Source organism: Pristiophorus japonicus, chromosome 11 (assembly GCF_044704955.1).
Source record: "Pristiophorus japonicus isolate sPriJap1 chromosome 11, sPriJap1.hap1, whole genome shotgun sequence".
NCBI lineage: Eukaryota > Metazoa > Chordata > Chondrichthyes > Pristiophoridae > Pristiophorus > Pristiophorus japonicus.
Window position 1 is genome coordinate 147717154 of NC_091987.1, and position 17944 is coordinate 147735097.

General features: G+C 45.4%; 1 protein-coding gene across 4 annotated transcripts in view; it reads left to right on the plus strand.

Annotated features, from left to right (window-relative positions):
- The window catches only part of mtrf1 (mitochondrial translational release factor 1), a 34618-nt gene that overhangs the window by 5657 nt on the left and 11017 nt on the right, over positions 1 to 17944 (plus strand). For 3 of the 4 annotated variants that reach the window (XM_070893079.1, XM_070893077.1, XM_070893078.1), the window contains exons 3-5: positions 1014 to 1105; positions 5102 to 5183; positions 14847 to 14954. In XM_070893079.1, coding sequence (XP_070749180.1) covers positions 1014 to 1105; positions 5102 to 5183; positions 14847 to 14954 — 282 coding nt within the window. The remainder of the gene's footprint in view (positions 1 to 1013; positions 1106 to 5101; positions 5184 to 14846; positions 14955 to 17944) is intronic. The other variant, XM_070893080.1, reaches the window with a different exon arrangement.

A 17944-nucleotide genomic window follows, 5' to 3' on the forward strand; every position in this document is an offset into this window, starting at 1 on the left:
CCACTTTCCAGCTCTTGGTCCGTAGCCCTGCAGGTTACGGCACTTCAACTGCACATCCAAGTACTTCTTAAATGTGGTGAGGGTTTCTGCCTCTACCACCCTTTCAGGCAGTGAGTTCCAGACACCCACCACCCTCTGGGTGAAATTATTTTCCCTCAACTCACCTCTAACACTTCTACCAATTACTTTAAATCTCTGCCCCTTGATTGTTGACCTCTCTGCTAAGGGCAATAGGTGCATCCTATCCACGCTATCTAGGCCCCTCATAATTTTGTACACCTCAATTAAATCTCCCCTCAGCCTCCTCTGTTCCAGAGAAAATAACCCCAACCTATCCAGTCTTTCATCATAGCTAAATTCTCAAGTCCAGGCATAATCCTCGTAAATCTCCTCTGTACCCTCTCCAGTGCAATCACATCCTTCCTGTAATGTGCCCAGAACTGCACGCAGTACTCTAGATGTGGCCTAACTAATGTTTTATACAATTTAAGCATAACCTCACTGCTGTTATATTCTATGCCTTGGCTAATAAAGCAAGTATTTTGTATGCCTTCTTAACCACTTTATCTACCTGGCCTGCTACCTTCAGGGATCTGTGGACATGTACTCCAAAGTCCCTCTGTTCCTCTACACTTCTCAGTATCCTACCATTTTTATGTGTATTCCCTTGCCTTGTTACCCTCCCCAAATGCATTACCTCACACTTCTCCAGATTGAATTCCATTTGCCACTATTCTGTCCACCTGACCAGTTCATTGATATTTTCCTGCAGTCTACAGCTTTCTTCTTCATTATCAACGACACAGCCAATTTTTATATCATTGCAAACTTCTTAATCATGATGATGATATGACAGAAAGAGCAAAGCTGAAGTGGGTGAGATTAAGAACATAAGAAATAGGAGCAGGAGTAGGTAATTTGGCATCTCGAGCATGATTTAGACAAGAAAAGCATTTCATTTCAGTGTTAGTTTTAAAATAATTAATTTTAATTTTGGAACAATTTGCTTTCAGATCTGAAGGCCAGAGATGACCGAGAACTGATACCGTTGATCCTTGAGGAACGTCAGCTGCTCAGTGAAAACATTGAAGTTTTACAAGGGAAGGCGAGTGCAAATGTACAGCTAGGAAATTCTTCCTAAGTGGTACTGTTAGTTTAAGATTTAGGAGCAGGAGTAGGCCATTCGGCCCCTTGAGCTGCTCCGCCATTCAATGAGATCATGGCTGATCTTCTACCTCAACACTTTCCTGCATAACCCCCATATCCCTTGATTCACTTAATATCCAAAAATCTATCGATCTCCGTCTTCAATATGCTCAAAGACTGAGCCTCCACAGCCCTCTGAGGTAGAGAATTCCAAACATTCACTACCTTCTGAGTGAAGAAGTTTCTCCTCATCTCAGCCCTAAATGGCGACCCCTTATTCTGAGACTGTTCTAGACTCCCTAGCCAGAGGAAACATCCTCCCTGCATCTACCTTGTCAAGCCCTGTAAGAATTTTGTATGTTTCAATGAAATCACCTCTCATTCTTCTAAACCCGAGAGAATATAGGCCTCGTCTACTCAATTGCTCCTCATAGGACAATCCCCCCCCCTCCCCCCATTTGTGGTGCAGAACTGTTTATATTTGTGCGCACACATCTGGGAAATGGGATTTCTCAGCATTTAGGTTCCATAAGGTTTTGTGCATCAAACGGTGGGATTGTACTGTATCTGGCACACGGCTTCACACGTTCGACAAGAGACACTGGTTGTCTCAATTTGATTGTTTGTCTGCAAGTCACAAAATTTACATGGAGCTTGCCTATCTGGAAACAAGGTCTCGGATGTGGAAAAACCCAAACACAGCACTTATGTAAAGGTGCGATTTCAGACTGGGAATATCGGCGTGTGTTTCTTGTGTGGCAACACAAAAAAACTGCCAAGAGCACCAACCCATCCTTTAAAGGGGAATGCCTGCAAATGCTATAATCTTGCTCAGATACAGCAACTTAGCCTTGTATATTGGAACCAAAGTAACATGGCCAATCTGCCCATCTGATCGAAGGGTTTGAAATTCAGTTGGAAAAGATTATACGAAACCTGCACCTTGAATTTTTCTTTGGTCATCTGGGTGCGTGGCATGTCTATGAATCCAGTGCCCTGCGTTAGAGTCTCTGAACCAACCTATTGAGAGATCCACACACCTGTCACCTTTTGGTCTGATAACGCTCCTGTGAAGCACCTTGGGACGTTTAACTGCATTAAAGGCACTCGCCATAGGCGGTCCCTCGAACGAGGATGACTTGCTTCCACAAGAGTTCACAAATGTTTCAATGAAGGACCCGATGTTCCAGTTCTGAACTCCAATTGAGGGGGTGGAAGATGCCTGTGCGTGGATTTTGTTAACGTGTGGTGACCGTTGCACATCAGCCACCACACGGGTTCGACAGAGCTAGGCATTTATCCAGTGGCAAGGGTTGAACCAGAACAACTGGAGACCTGCTCTGCTGCACGGACCTAGTGCGCACACATATTGCAGTGTGGGCAGGCCCATGCTGCCCCTGGGCCCTCGCCTCTTCTGCACCCCGTACTCTCATTCGGCGCACCTTCACCCACGATGTTCCAGGGCCCGGCGTTCCAGCTCTGTTTATAGCTCCGACCTGAGGTGGTGTTCTCACACAGGTCGGGGCAGCCCACGATGCTCCAGGGCCCAGCGCTCCAGCTCTGTTTATAGGCCCGACCTGTGATGGTGTTCTCACACATGTCGGAGCGGCTCACGCTGTTGTTGTTGTAGTGCCCCCAAATAATCTGATTTTCTGATGCCAGCGTGAATGGGGCTTCAGATACTGAAGGTTGGGATAAATTACGGACAGTTGGCATCGACATGATTGTGGGGAGTTATGAGGAAACAGAAGGCGAAATTCTGTCTGGGGATTGGGTCTACATTGATCTGAACACAGTATGTGTAAACGCAGACTAATACTGCTAAATAATATATTGCAAGGCTGCATTCCATCAATTTAGCACAAAAGATTGATCTGAAAATAAAAACAAGATTGTTTGTAGGGGTCACTTTTGTAAATGGGACAGCTTGTTAGGATTTAACAACACATTTACCTATTTCAATTCACAAGTATGTACAGGTTGTACCTCTCCAGTCCGGGACTCTTGTGTCCGGCAACATTCCTGGTCTAGCATAATTCCCGGCGGAGGGGGGACCCATGCTGTGTCCTGGGGGCTGACTGCTCCTCTTCTCCCCACTGCCTCCCTCCCTCGGTCGGGTCGGTGCGGAGAGGGAGCGAGGAGCGTGGCAGCTGACTGAGGCACCTGAGAAATGTTGACCAGTAGGCTTCTGCGCAGCGCATACGCAGAGCGCGGCCGGGTCGTTGTCAGCAGCGTTGACAGCAGTACCCAGTAAGTCTAGGGTATGGCTGACAACGCTAGGGTCGGTGTGACCTCCCGTGGTCCGGAAAATTCTCTGTCTGGTCCCAAGGGTGCCAGACTGGAGAGGTACAACTGTACTGAACAAAATCTAAATAAAAATTACATAGAAGTGAATCTTTACTATGTGTAACACACTATGTTAATTTGCAGTTATCTTGTCCAATGATTTCAATAACAATCAAGAGTCTTTTTCAAATCATGTTTGCCCATAGACTATAACCAGTACTAGGAAATACCATTTGATTTTAATATCTGCAGAATCACTTGGTTATTTATAGCACACAATAGAAATCCAGGCAGCGTTGTTCCAAACTGCTCCCTTACCCCTCCCATCCTCCCGCCACTACTGTGGCTAGTCATACACCTGAAACGCGTCGTGTGCTCAGAAAACACCTCAGGGGATCTCTGGTGACGCAGCCTTAAAGGGCTGCAGCAGGGATGGTTTTTTGTTTTATTCGTTATGGGATGTGGGCGCTGCTGGTAAGGGCAGCATTTATTAGCCATCCCTAATTGCCCTTGAGAAGGTGGTGGTGAGCTACTGCCTTGAACCGCTGCAGTCTGTGTGGTGAAGCTACTCCCACAGTGCTGTTAGGGAGGGAGTTCCAGGATTTTGACCCAGCGACGATGAAGGAACAGCGATATACTTCCAAATCAGGACAGTGTGTAACTTGAGAGGGGAAATTGCAGGTGATGGTTTTCCCATGCATCTGCTGCCCTTGTCCTTCTAGGTGGGTTTGGGAGTTGCTGCCAAAGAAGCCTTGGCGAGTTGCTGCAGTGTATCTTGTAGATGGTACACACTGCAGCCAAGATGATGGAGGGAGCGAATAATAACAACTTATTTATTTTGCGCCTTTAATGTAGTAAAACGTCCCAAGACGCTTCACAACAATTTTACAACACGTTAGATATTGACCATTGAGGGAAAGAGAGAAAAAGCGTGAGAAGGAAGTATAAAAAGAGGTTAAAGGCTCGGCTCCGAAGCAGCAGCCAAAATGCGCACGCAGATAGACACAGGCGAAAAAACTAAAAAATAAATTTAATTTACATTGTAAATAATACAATAAGGAGTATACAATAGTAAACTCAGTATAATAAAGATTAATTATAATTAAACAAAATTAAATAATATATACCATAATTATAAATTAAATTAAAATTAGAAAATCAGCAATTGAATCACATTAAATCAGTTATTAGATTTCTTTAAGATTCATTACCTGTCCAATGATTCAATTAATATGGAAGAACCAATCACTGTCCTCCATCCTTGTGATGTCATAATTTTATTATTTTTTATTTCTCATTTTGTCCTCTTGACAGGACCTGTAATAGCTCCAGGCTTGAGCTGCCTCTGCTTGTCAGGGAGATGCTGATGTTTAAATTTCTGTCCAGCTGCTCCAGGCTCGAGCTGCCTCCTCTGTCAGGGAGATGCTGATGTTTAAATCTCTCTCCAGCTGCTCTAGGATGTTGAAGGTGGTGAATAAGGTGCCATTTGGGCCAGCACTGACCCGTGAATAGCACCTCAGGATCGCTGACTGTTCTCGCAAAACGCAAACGGCGGCATCTCTGAAGCTCTTTCTTTGCCCTTTCTTGTATGTTCATATTTGCTGCTGACTAACAGTGAGCACGATGTTTCCAGCATCCAGTTTTAATGCTTCTTTTTCTACACCCTCAGCTCCTTCAGACTCTGGTGCAAAGGGAGCAACACGATGAAAGCAATGTGATTCTCGAGGTGACAGCTGGGAGAACGACAGGAGGTGAGAATTTACACAAGACAGAATGGCCATTAAACACATTGCTCGTTACGTGGTCAGGAGTTGAGTCTTATAGCACCAGGTGGTGTTCGAGCAGGGAGGCAGTTGTGGTGCAGCCAGTGGTGTCAGCCTGTCCAGCTGTGTATATCTAGTTCCTGCTGTACCATCCAGCTGTGCATATCCGAGGTAATAGAAAGATATACACAAATCGGTTTCAGTGAAGGGGAGGGAAGAGAAGAGAAGCTGGGAGCTGCACTTTGAAGATAGGGAAGGAGAGTGCCATCTTTTCCTGGTCAGGCTTATTACATAACTTCAGTCCCTCACCAACAATGTTGCCTCTTGACTGCTTCCTGACATGGACTAGCAAACCATTCCATTGTACCAATCCGCCACAACTGCGGCAGTTCAACAACCTTCCCGGGGCTACTAGGGATGGGCAATAAATGCTGGCCTTGCCAGCGATACGCAAATGAGTGAATAATAAAAAAGTCTAAAACTAATCCTACTGCCCCATTCTATTCCCATCTTGCTGTTTCAAATATTTATCCCATTTTCCTTTAAAAGATGCAATGGTCTCTGCTCCGGCCACTCACTGGTAAAGCATTCCATACTCCAACAATCCTCTGTGTGAAGACATTTCTCATAACCCCTCTCCTCACTCTCTCTTAATGTCAATTTTAAATTGATGAATTCGTATCTCTGATTCCCAACTAGAGGAAATAGTACTTCCCCATTCACTGTCGTAAAACCCTTCATAATTTTAAAACCTGGATTAAACCTCTTCTCCACCTTCTCTGTTCCATTATCACAAGTCTCTCCTCATAACTACAGTCTTGCATCCTGACATCATCCTGGTGAATCTACAATGTGCACTCTATGAGCCAGCTGTGAACATAACATAAGAATTAGGAACAGGAGTAGGCCATCTAGCCCCTCGAGCCTGCTCCGCCATTCAATAAAATCATGGCTGATCTGGCCGTGGACTCAGCTCCACTTACTCGCCCGCTCCCCGTAACCCTTAATTCCCTTATTGGTTAAAAATCTATCTGTGATTTGAATACATTCAATGAGCTAGCCTCAACTGCTTCCTTGGGCAGAGAATTCCACAGATTCACAGCCCTCTGGGAGAAGAAATTCCTTCTCAACTTTAAATTGGCTCCCCCGTATTTTGAGGCTGTGCCCCCTGGTTCTAGTCTCCCCGACCAGTGGAGACAACCTCTCCGCCTCTATCTTGTCTATCCCTTTCATTATTTTAAATGTTTCTATAAGATCACCCCTCATCCTTCTGAACTCCAACGAGTAAAGACCCAGTCTACTCAATCTATCATCATAAGGTAACCCCCTCATCTCCGGAATCAGCCTAGTGAATCGTCTCTGTACCCCCTCCAAAGCCAGTATATCCTTCCTTAAGTAAGGTGACCAAAACTGCACGCAGTACTCCCGGTGCGGCCTTACCAATACCCTATATAGTTGCAGCAGGACCTCCCTGCTTTTGTACTCCATCCCTCTCGTAATGAAGGCCAACTGTGGCTCAGTGGGTAGCACTCTCGCCTCTGAGTCAGAAGGTTGTGGGTTCAAATCCCACTCCAGGGACTTGAGCACATAAATCTAGGCTGACGCTCCAGTACAGTGCTGAGGGAGCATAGCACTGTCGGAGGTACCGTCTTTCGAATGGGACATTAAACCAAAGCCCTGTTTGCTCTCTCAGGTTGATGTAAAAGATCCTATGGCACTATTTCGAAGAAGAGCAGGGGAGTTCTGCCCAGTGTCCTGGCCAATATTTATCCCTCAATCAACATCATAAAAAAAACATTATCTGGTCAGTATCACATTGCTGTTGGGTGTGCAAATTGGCTGCCGTATTTCCCTCGTTACAACAGTGACTACACTACAAAAGTACTTCATTGGCTGCAAAGCGCTTTGAGACGTCCACTGGTCGTGAAAGACGCTATATAAATGCAAGTCTTTCTTTAATGTCCTTTCCATAATAGGACACCCAAAACTGCACACAGGACTCTTAACTGTGGCCTAACCAGTGATCTGTACAAATTATCATTACCACTCTACTCTTGTACGCTATAAAACACAACATTCAATTTTAGAGCTTTATCTAGTTGCAATTGCAGCTTTGGGGAATTCTATATTTGAGCCTCTTGGTCTCTCTGTTCATCCGCACCCTCATGTACTTCCCATTGAGTATATGCTCCCATTCCATGTTTTATTATCTCCCACACTAGTACCTCACACTGATCCACATGTTCACTAATCGTTTACTGTTTACTTCTGCAAGACTACCTTTCCTCCAGTATCATCCGATTTAACATTTTTATTGAAAAGTAATTGCTCTGAGCTCTCTCTATGGGCAGTGCGTGTTGTCACCGCTGGACGAACGCTAAACTCTGCAGTTCAAAAGGCTTTGGTTTCGATGCTGCTCTGTGCTTCACTGATAGCAATGACTGTTAGACCTCTTAATTTCCAATGAAATACGAACTCCGATTGTAGTTTTAACTTTTTAATCTTGGCAGAGAGCAATAACAAGTTCTTGGCTTTAAGCCAGGTCTTTGTTCTTCTGGCACCACATGGTCAAAATGGCTGTACTTATACCTGGATCAATTTACAGAAAAGAACTCGTCTTCTTTGACCTTATTGGCTCAATTAATAGTCTTTTAACCTTTTAATTGGCTCGCTACCCAAGGTCCGAAAATGTCAAGTTGATTGATGACTTAATGCAATGTGGCCTGTGTTTTTCACAACCTGTCTAAATGCAACCTGGCTGCAGAGCTTGAATTCTCTATCAATCCCCCCTTTTGATTCTTTCACAAACTGAATCATAAAACTTCAGGTATCACTGGTTAAACATTCGACAAAATAATTTCATACATGTTAATAGAGTTTCCTTCTAAAATTTGTTGATGTGTTTCGCCACATGTCCGGACTAGTAGCTTCCACACAAATTTACACCAACCCGAGTTCCATCGTGGCCACAATGGAAGTCTGGTTTTAGTAGGTTAATTAACCTTATTCCAATTTAATCCAAATCAATATCTTAGTTCAACCAGTAAACAACCTTCCCTTAAGCATAACATACTCCTGTGCCACGTACAGACGGTCTGCTGGGACCTGCAAGGTGTCTCACCTGCGGGACAGCAGCTACAGCTGCCTGGTTGCAACAACATTTAATCAACATAAACAAACAATATAAAAGTAAAACAATTACAACAAATAGAATTAAACCTTCCACCAATGAAGTTCCTATTGAACCTAGCCATTCAGTGGCTCCACTCCACAAAGTGAATGATGGGGGTTGCTTAAGTTTTTCTACCTCCTTTTGGATATGCTCCGCTAAGTGGGTAATTTCTTCGGAGCTATCTGGGATATATGTGCAACACTCAGTTCCGAGTAGGGTGCAAGTACCTCCCTTTTCAGCCAGGATGTAATCAAGGGCCAGTCTATTCTGTAAGGCTACTGTGCGGATTGCTACCATTTCTGCATTGATTTTAACTAGGGCCTCTGAGGTATCATTGGCTACTCGTTCCACAACGGATGCCATGTTAATGGATTCCCTTGCCAGTTTGGCGGTCCCATACCCAGGGATCAGAATGGCAAAGAACCTCTCTGTTTCTGTGATAGCTCTCTTAGGACGGTGTAAATGTTCCGACAGTGACTTTATATGATACATATAAGGCACAATGTAGGCTAAATAGCAGGATCCCATCCAATTCTGGGGCAGCCAAGGGCAGGCCTTGTGGCCACACACCCAATAGGTGCCATTATATGCAATGAATGTTAGCTGTTTCTTTGTCAGCAACACTCCGGGGCCTGTCCAGGCTTTTCCATCTGTTTTATTCAGAATCCCCGTTACGTTAAAAATTCCCACATCGGCCCAGTTTGGACGGTTCCGTGGCTTGATTATATTATAATTCCGGGAGCAGTTACTATACCCCATATTTTGGCCTCCTTTGATGTTTCTAATCAGACAGACCAATTCCCCCAGTCTTCCTATTCCCGTTGTATTAGTGATAACAAAAAATGGGGGCTGTTTGGAATTATTGTAGCACGGTTGGTATCCCCCTTCAAAGTTGGTCAGATTGTAACCTGCTGACTTCCATTTACGTGCCCAGTTTTCCGTATCCTGAAACGCATTGCCTGTTTTGTTTTGATTAATTATCCACTCAGCCATTTCCGAGATATTCAAGGGAACTGGCCTCAAGGGAATCCCTCCCTTTGAGTGAATAGGAATATGCGCACACACCCAACAACTAGAAATGTTACCTTGTTTGGCATAAATGTATGACATATATAAAAAGGTATTTACATGTAATTCCCTTGCTACCCTACTATTTCCCTTTGGTGCAGAAGGTCGGCTAGTAAGAAGTAGGCCTATGCCTAGAATACCTACAATCAATAATACAGTAAATTTATACATTTTCGCAAAAAGTAATTGTCCTTATTAGATTTCAGCTTCAGTTACGAGTGCTCGTTTAACGTGTGAAGCGTGGATCCAGGCTTTCTTTCCTTGGACTTTAACAGCTGCCTGGGTGGTCAATAACACTTGATAAGGTCCCTCCCATTTGGCACCCAAAGGTTCTTTATGCAACTTTTTCACATACACCCAGACTCCCGGGATGATGTCGTGTCCTCCTTCGGGTGGATTACCCCAAGCTGCCGATACCTGTCGGGAAACAGAACTAATAGCATTGGTTAAGTTCTGACAGTATGATAACAAAGTGTCACTCATTAAGTAAACATCAGCTTTCCGTAAATCGATAGTTCCTGGCAGCGACATGGGTCTTCCTGTTATAATTTCAAATGGGCTTAGACCTGTAGTTCTGTTCGGGGTTGCCCTAATGCTACATAGCACTATTGGTAGTGCCTGGGGCCATGGTGTTCCTTCTTGGTGATATTTGGCAAGCCGTTGTTTGACTTCGATTCATTCGTTCTACTTGTCCTGATGATTGTGGATGATAAGGACAGTGTAAATCCCACGTAATGTTCAGTAACCTACAGACTTCTTGGCAGACAGCACCTGTGAAGTGTGTTCCCTGATCTGAGTCAATGCTACTCAGGGCTCCCCATCGGGGAATGTAATGAGTGCTTTCAATCTGCACATCTGTGTTGGTTCTTCTGGAGGAATGCCCTGTGAGGCGGCATCTTTAGCTGCCTGGTTGGCTAGGGCATTTCCCTGTGCTTCTGTGGTATTTTCCTTGGTATGGGCCTTACACTTCAGGATGGACACTTCCTGAGGTAATTGTATGGCCTCCAGTAAGTCTCAGACTTCTTTTCCATTTCGGATAGGTGTACCAGCAGCAGTGAGGAATCCTCTTTTCCGCCATAACATACCAAAGTCGTGAGCGACTCCAAAAGCATAACGGGAATCTGTGTAGACATTAGCTGTCTGTCCTTCTGCTATTCGACATGCTTCTGACAGGGCCCGTAACTCGGCCTGTTGTGCTGACGTTCCTGAGGGTAAACGTCCTTTTGCCACAACCTCATATAAGGTTGTAACTGCCCATCCTGCTTTTCTGGTACCATTGTCAACAAAGGAGGAACCATCTGTAAACAGGATGAGGTCTCGGTTGTGCAGAGGCTCCTCTGCTGCTAAGGCTGCTTCTTCTGTTTCTTTTAAAATCTCCACGCAGTCATGCTCTTCACATTCTCTCCCCTCTTGCTCCCTCGATTCTGACATCGGGAGCATAGTTGCGGGATTAACCGGGCTGGCCCGGACGATATGGAGATTAGGAGCTTCCAAAACTGCTGCCCAGCGAGTCCATCTAGCTGCTGTCACCTGAGACATTCTATTCATAGACAACAAAGCGTGTACGGTGTGGGGACACTTGACAATCAGCTTTTGGTCGAGGACTAGACCGCAGTGGTCATTACCACTCGACATATAGCTTCCATGGCCCTTAGGCAACTTCCCCATCCGAGGGCTACAGCATCCAGTTTTGCCGAATAATAGCCAATAGGTCTTTGCCGATCCCCATGTTCTTGTGTCAGTATAGCTGTCATATATCCTTCTTTCTCATGGACAAACAGGGTAAATGGCTTACCACTGTCAGGGATTCCCAGAGCCGGTTCCGAACACAAAGCCTTTTTCAAACTCAGGAAGGCCTCTTGCTGCTCTTTAGTGAGGGTGATGGCTTCTTTAGAGGCACGTTTCCCCTTTAAAATATCATTCAGTGGCTGAGCAAGCTGTGTGAAGGAGTCAATCCAATTTCTGTTAAAGTTACACAATCCCAAAAAAGACCTTAGTTCCTGAATAGTGGTGGGTTTTTTAGCAGCCCGAATGGCTGCAGTTCTATCCTGGGTAAGTTCTCTTTCCTTGTGAAATCTTTTGTCCCAGGTATACAACCTCTTCTTGGGATATTTGTGCTTTGTCGATGCTGGCTTTATGTCCTTTCAGCCGAAGGTGGTCCAGCAAAGCTCGTAAATCTTGTTCATGCTGTTCTTCCGTGTTTGAAGCTAGCAGGATATCGTCTACATATTGGATGACTGTGGATGACAGGAGAGGTAATTCTCGCAAATGGCTTTGTAAAGCCATGTGGAATACCATAGGGCTGTTGTGGAAACCCTGCGGTAACCGGGTCCAAGTATACTGTTGTCCTTGGACCGTGAAAGCAAACCACTGTCGAACCTCCGGTGCCAGAGGCACCGACCAAAATCCGTTGGCCATATCTATAACCGAGAAATATTTATGTTCTGGTTTGAGGGCATTAAAAATGGTGGAGGGATCTGCGACCAAGGGAGGTTTTTGATCAATACACTGGTTAGCTTTCCTATAATCTACAGTCAAACGCTAAGTCTCATTAGATTTCTGTACCGGCCACACGGGGCGATTGGAGAAGCTATGCGTTTTAATAAGCACCCCTTGTTTCTCCAATTGCATAATAACCGGTAAGATTCCCGCGATGGCAGTTGGACTGATGGGATACTGTTTAGTGCATGGAGGCTTGGTCCCGGTAAATGACGCAGGCTCCATCTGGAGTAGGCCACAATCGTTCTTATCTTTAGCCCATATCGGGTGTTCCTTCAATTCTTCTTTCTTCAAAGTTCTAATTGACCATGTCACCCGACCATCCTCGAAATGCAATGATGAATCTATTTGGATTAGAACGTCCATTCCCAAAAGGGGTTGATCTACTGGGCCTATCCAGACCGGCATGGTTAGTTCATGTAGACCCAGCCCTATAAGTACCGGTGTTGTCCTTTTAATTTCCATTTTATGGCCCCCAACTCCATAGGCTGTACGTGCCCTACCATCCAACGGCAAAAAGTCTCCATATTGTAGGGGTAAGCATGTTAATTCCGCCCCTGTGTCTAAAAGACAGACCACATCCTTATCGCCCACCCTCACAGTTATATATAGCCCATCTCCCCTTTGTTGTATTCGTGCGAGGAGGGGGACCAGGGTGGGCTCTAATCGTTTTTTGCTATCCCAAGTAACTCCTTGTTGTATTGTCAGTCGCTTAAATGCTTCTATTGGTTACATCGATCCACCAATGCTGCAAAGGTAATTCCTCTACCTTCCCAGTCTGGTAACACTACCTTAAGCATTTTGGACAGTTCTGGCTTTAGACCTGCCACAAAAGCTGCTTTCAGGGGTCCAAACACTTGTTCATCCATTTCCTCATCCGTAATATTCATACCCGAATGTTCTAGCCACGTGCATCTAAACCGCTCGTCATACTCCAGGACCTCCTCTGTTCCTTTCTGTTGGCAGGCTGCAATTTTTCCCCAGTCTGTCTTAGCTGGACTGAAGGCTTGCAGCCAGTGTTTAATCGCCTCCCATCCTGCATCTAAATCTTGCTCATCCTGCCCCAAAGCAGCTTCTACCTTGTCGTGCAATTTTCTTTCCTGTGTTTTTGGCACCATTATGGTCAAAATTTGCACTCCGTCCCAGGGATGAAGTTGATATATATTTCTTAAGCGGTCCAATTGGTCCCACGTTTTTACTCCCCCTTTCTTTGGATTGGGCAATTCCTTGGACCATTTATCAATTTTCTCTGGGTCTGCCGGATCATGAAATAAATATTCTTCGTACACCTTTTTCTTTGTTTTTTTGGTTCCGCCCTCATCCGCAGTCTCTTCTGATTTGACTACAACTCATCTTTTTTTAAACGGGTCAAAGCGCACCCCTAATTCTTCATCATCCTCCGACCCTGTATCGTCGGAGGATTCAGAATTCGTATCTATTCCTTGGTCGTGTCTTCGGGTTTGTGCTTTTAATTTATCCAAACATGGGTACCCTGGGAATTGACCAATACATTTTCCTTTTCCTATTACTGTCTCTTGACCTAATGATTTTTTCCATTCTTTAATTTCACCTTTAAGATCTTTAACTTCCGCTTCCAGCTTTTCAAGTTCAAGCTTTTTCTGTCGCAGCTGCGCACAAACTGCTTGCAATTGATCCTTTGTACTGGTCACTTCTCGATCATGTTGGGAACGCATTATAATTTCATTCCGCTTTCGAATCTGGCCCATAACCGCTAGGGACCATCTAGTTCGCTCTTTATTTTTCATACGGGTCGTTTTTCCCCGGACCTTTTAATCTCGTCCAAGGACCATTGTCCTTTGGAGGTTCCGTACTTTTGTTCGATCTTAATACAGGTTTTAGATAAGTTGAATTGTTGCTCTATGTATTCTTTCAACTGTTCGAGAATTAAATCTAGCGAAACTTCAGGTGGTGCTTGCTCACCTTTAACAGTTGTAGGCAATTCTTTGCTCTTATCTCCTGCTGCCATTTCTTTACTGGGGTCTCGAGTCGTAGGCTTTCTAGCCGATCAATAGGTTGGTGATTAATTAACTAACACACCGCCGAAGTTTAGACATCTATGGGATCTCGAGCCGACTACCAACCGGAGGGTTCGCAAACCGGAGGCTTTCGGAATCCCGTAGAAGGAGAGGCGAATTTAGACTTTTGACCGAGGACTTTTAAAAAGAGGTGTCCTTACCTCAATATGTAGGTCCGATGTCCAAAATTCAGTTTCTTTCCTCAGCGATCCTGTTCGTGACGCCAAAATTGTTAGATCTCTTAATTTCCAATGAAATACGAACTCTGATTGTAGTTTTAACTTTTTAATCTTGGCAGAGAGCAATAACAAGTTCTTGGCTTTAAGCCAGGTCTTTGTTCTTCTGGCACCACATGGTCAAAATGGCTGTACTTATACCTGGATCAGTTTACAGAAAAGAACTCGCCTTCTTTGACCTTATTGGCTCAATTAATAGTCTTTTAACCTTTTAATTGGCTCGCTACCCAAGGTCCGAAAATGTCATGGTGATTGATGCCTTAATGCAACATGCTACCACTCACGTAGCATCTCTGACTTGTTGTCTGTGAATTTTCACAGCCTGTTTGAATTCTCTATCAATGACACAGTTACCGTCACTGGCTCTGGGTTAGAGAAAGGGAGAATCAGCCGGGTTTCCGTACCTGATTTCTGCCCAGTGACCCGTGCTGGAAAGTGTGCTCGTGTGGATATCTGATGTGAGTCTTGGGTGTAATGGCCACTAGTTCCATTGTAAACCGCCCGATCCTTATCAAGGGTGAGGTGCTGGAGGGGCACCGGTGTCTGGAGGGTCAGAAATGGGGAGGGAATCGGAGAGGGAAACCTTTTCTGCTGCTCACAAAGCTAACTGTGTTGACTCCTGGCTTCATTGTTCTTCTAGGTGATATTTGCCAGCAGTTTACGGGGGAGGTTTTTGAAATGTACAAGCGTTACGCAGACTATAAGGATTGGAGCTTTGAAGTGCTGAACTACACACCTGCTGACTATGGTAATCTGTTTTAGCTGTGTTTCAATTCCAGTACGGAGACAAAGCTACCAAACCCTCCAGACCTGCTCTTGGAGGTTTACACATAAACACTGCCCGATAACACAGTCCCCAAATCAGTGCATGTACACCTAGGAAACCGGAGCAAAGAGAGGATATTTTCCAATATTCCTGAGAGACCATCCCATCATCATCATCATAGGCAGTCCCTCGAAACGAGGATGACTTGCTTCCCTGCCAAAAAAGGCTGAGTTCACAGGTGTCTCAATGAAGGACCTAATATTCCAGGTCCTGAACTACATAGTGTAGGAAGATGCCTGTGCGTGGATTTTTTTAACGTGTGGTGGCCGTTGCACATTAGCCACCACACGGGCTTGACAGAGCTAGGTCTTGGTCCAGTGGCAAGGATTAACCAAGATGACTGGAGACCAGCTGTGCTGCACGGACCTAGTGCGCGCATACATCGCAGTGTGGGCTGGCCCGTGCTGTCCCCTGGGCTCACATCTCTTTTGGCCCCGAATTCATGCCTCTCCTGGGCCCCGATCACGTCCGTTTGCAATCTCTCGCTGCTCCTGCTGTACCTGCCCATGCTCCAATCACCGCCCTGGATCTTGATGACGTCACTCTTCGCTGCTGTTGTCCTCCTGCACCAGCTCGCGCTGCACCTTGCAATAGACCATCCATGATCTAATTGAATGGCAGATCAGGCTCGAGGAGCTGTTCCTCTATTCTTCCCAATATTTAACTGGAGGAAAGCGCAGCTCATCCAAGACTAGATATTGGACAAGCAGCCTGACGACCCCTCGCAGCCTGTGTTGAGAGTTGGTGGAGAGGTAGAGCTGGGACATCAGCGTAAATGTGGAACTCAAGCGCCACCATTTAATATGATCATGGCCGTTCATCGACCTCAACTCCACTTTCCAGCCTGATCTCTATATCCCTTGATTCCATTATTTGTGCACCGAAGTTATTGGTTTGATAGCAACCAGGAGAAATGAGGAAGAACAAAACTAAAAGTGTTTGCAGATGCTGTCATTACTGTTGTAAATCGAGGGCCCAGGGGCAGCACGGACCAGCCCACACTGCGATATGTGTGCGCACTAGGTCCGTGCAGCAGAGCAGGTCTCCAGTTGTTCTGGTTAACCCTTGCCACTGGATAAAGGCCTAGCTCTGTCAAGTCCGTGTGGTGGCTGATGTGCAACGGTCACCACACATTTAAAAAATCCATGCACAGGCATCTTCCACACTCTTCAAATGGAGTTCAGGACTGGAACATCGGGTTCTTCATTGAAACATCTGTGACCTCATGTGGAAGCAAGTCATCCTCGTTCGAGGGACCGCCTATGATGATGATGAGGAACCCAAGCACGTGGCTGCTGAGGGGCAGCATGTAGACGAGGATGAGGAGGTGGCAGGGATAGATCTGTAGGGGATTCCAGTGGTAACGGTGCAGGGGTGGGAAGAGAAGTCATTGCTGGAGATGCTCTGACTACGATTGAATAGGTAAGAATGGAACCAGGCGAGGGCAGTACTGTTTAGTTGGACATCGTAGGAGAGGCGTTGGGGAGGGTTGATCATTGTCGAGAAGGATGAGGAGGGATGGTTTACCATGGTAACAGTCACAGAGGATGCCATTTGTGACTTGGATTAAGGCTGTTTCAGTGCTGAGTCGGGGCGGAAACCTGTTTGGAGGGGTTCAAACATGACATTGCAGAAAAGATTGGCACAGATATGGGAGGCGACAATAGATTCAAGGACTTGAGAGGAAAAGGAGGTTGGAGATGGTGCGATAGTTTGCAAGGACAGAGGGACCAAGGGTGTTTTTTTTTGAAGAGCGGGGTGATGACTGTACCTGAGTAGAGGGAATCGTTTACAATGCCAGCTAACATGGGGACAGGAAGAGAAGTTAGCTTACTAAAGAAATTGTGTCCAAAGTGTTCAGATTTACGAATAACAACAAATTGGGAAGAGTGGCAAATGATGAATATCAGTGTGCACACATTGAAAAAAAGTCTTGACAAATTCAGGCAGTGGGGGGGTGGGGGAATGGAAAATGAAGTTTAATACAGGAAAAAGTAAGGTTATGAGATTTGGCAGAGGGAAGGGTGATGTGGATTTTGTGCTAAATGGGAGTGTAGTTGCGGTATCGGAGCCAGGAGAGAGATCTTGGGGTTTTAGTGGACAGGTCACTAAAACATTCAGCACAATGTTTCTAGGCTTTTAACCAAAGCAAACAGAATATTGAGATGTGTAGCAATGGGTATAACATATAAACCCTGTGAGGTCATTTTAAAACTGTATATGGCCCTGGTGAGACTGCATCTGGAGTACTGCGTGCAGTTTTGGTCTCCCTTTTTCAAAAAGGATATTAAGATATTGGAGGTGGGGTACAGAGAAGCATTGTGTATTATTGGAGGGGGTGCAGAGAAGGATATTCCACCCCCAGTCACCTCTCTGCACCCCCCCCCCCAATTACCTGTTATCGCCCCAAACGTTTTCTCTGAAAGCAGCAGTGAGCATGTTTCTGTAATACTGTTGTGACTTCCCTTGGTTACCATCAGGTGAATGTAAATGAGCTGCTCCCTGCTTCCTCCATCATCTGTCTCATGTTTCCTTCGGTTTTGCAGCAGAGATTGGGAACTTGGGCGAATGGGGAATAAAATATGCATCGCCTAACCTAGTAGCTCCATCTTTGGATTTAATGGCGTGACTCCCACAGCATGACCCCCCCCCCCCACAGCGTGACCCCACGCGCTGCTCCATGTTCCACGGCGGAATTTTACATTTGCAGGTCCGCAATAGGTATAGTATTATCTGTCGATGTCAAATAACAAATTCCTGATATTCATTCACACAATTTAAATGTATTGTTTGCAGCCTGTCATCTCCCAGTTCCTAAGTGGCTGCTGCATCATTTCTGCAAACACAGTGAGTTGGGGGGGTGGGGGGGTTACTGGGAGTTGCAATGAAAAAAAGAGAGAAAATGGGGACAA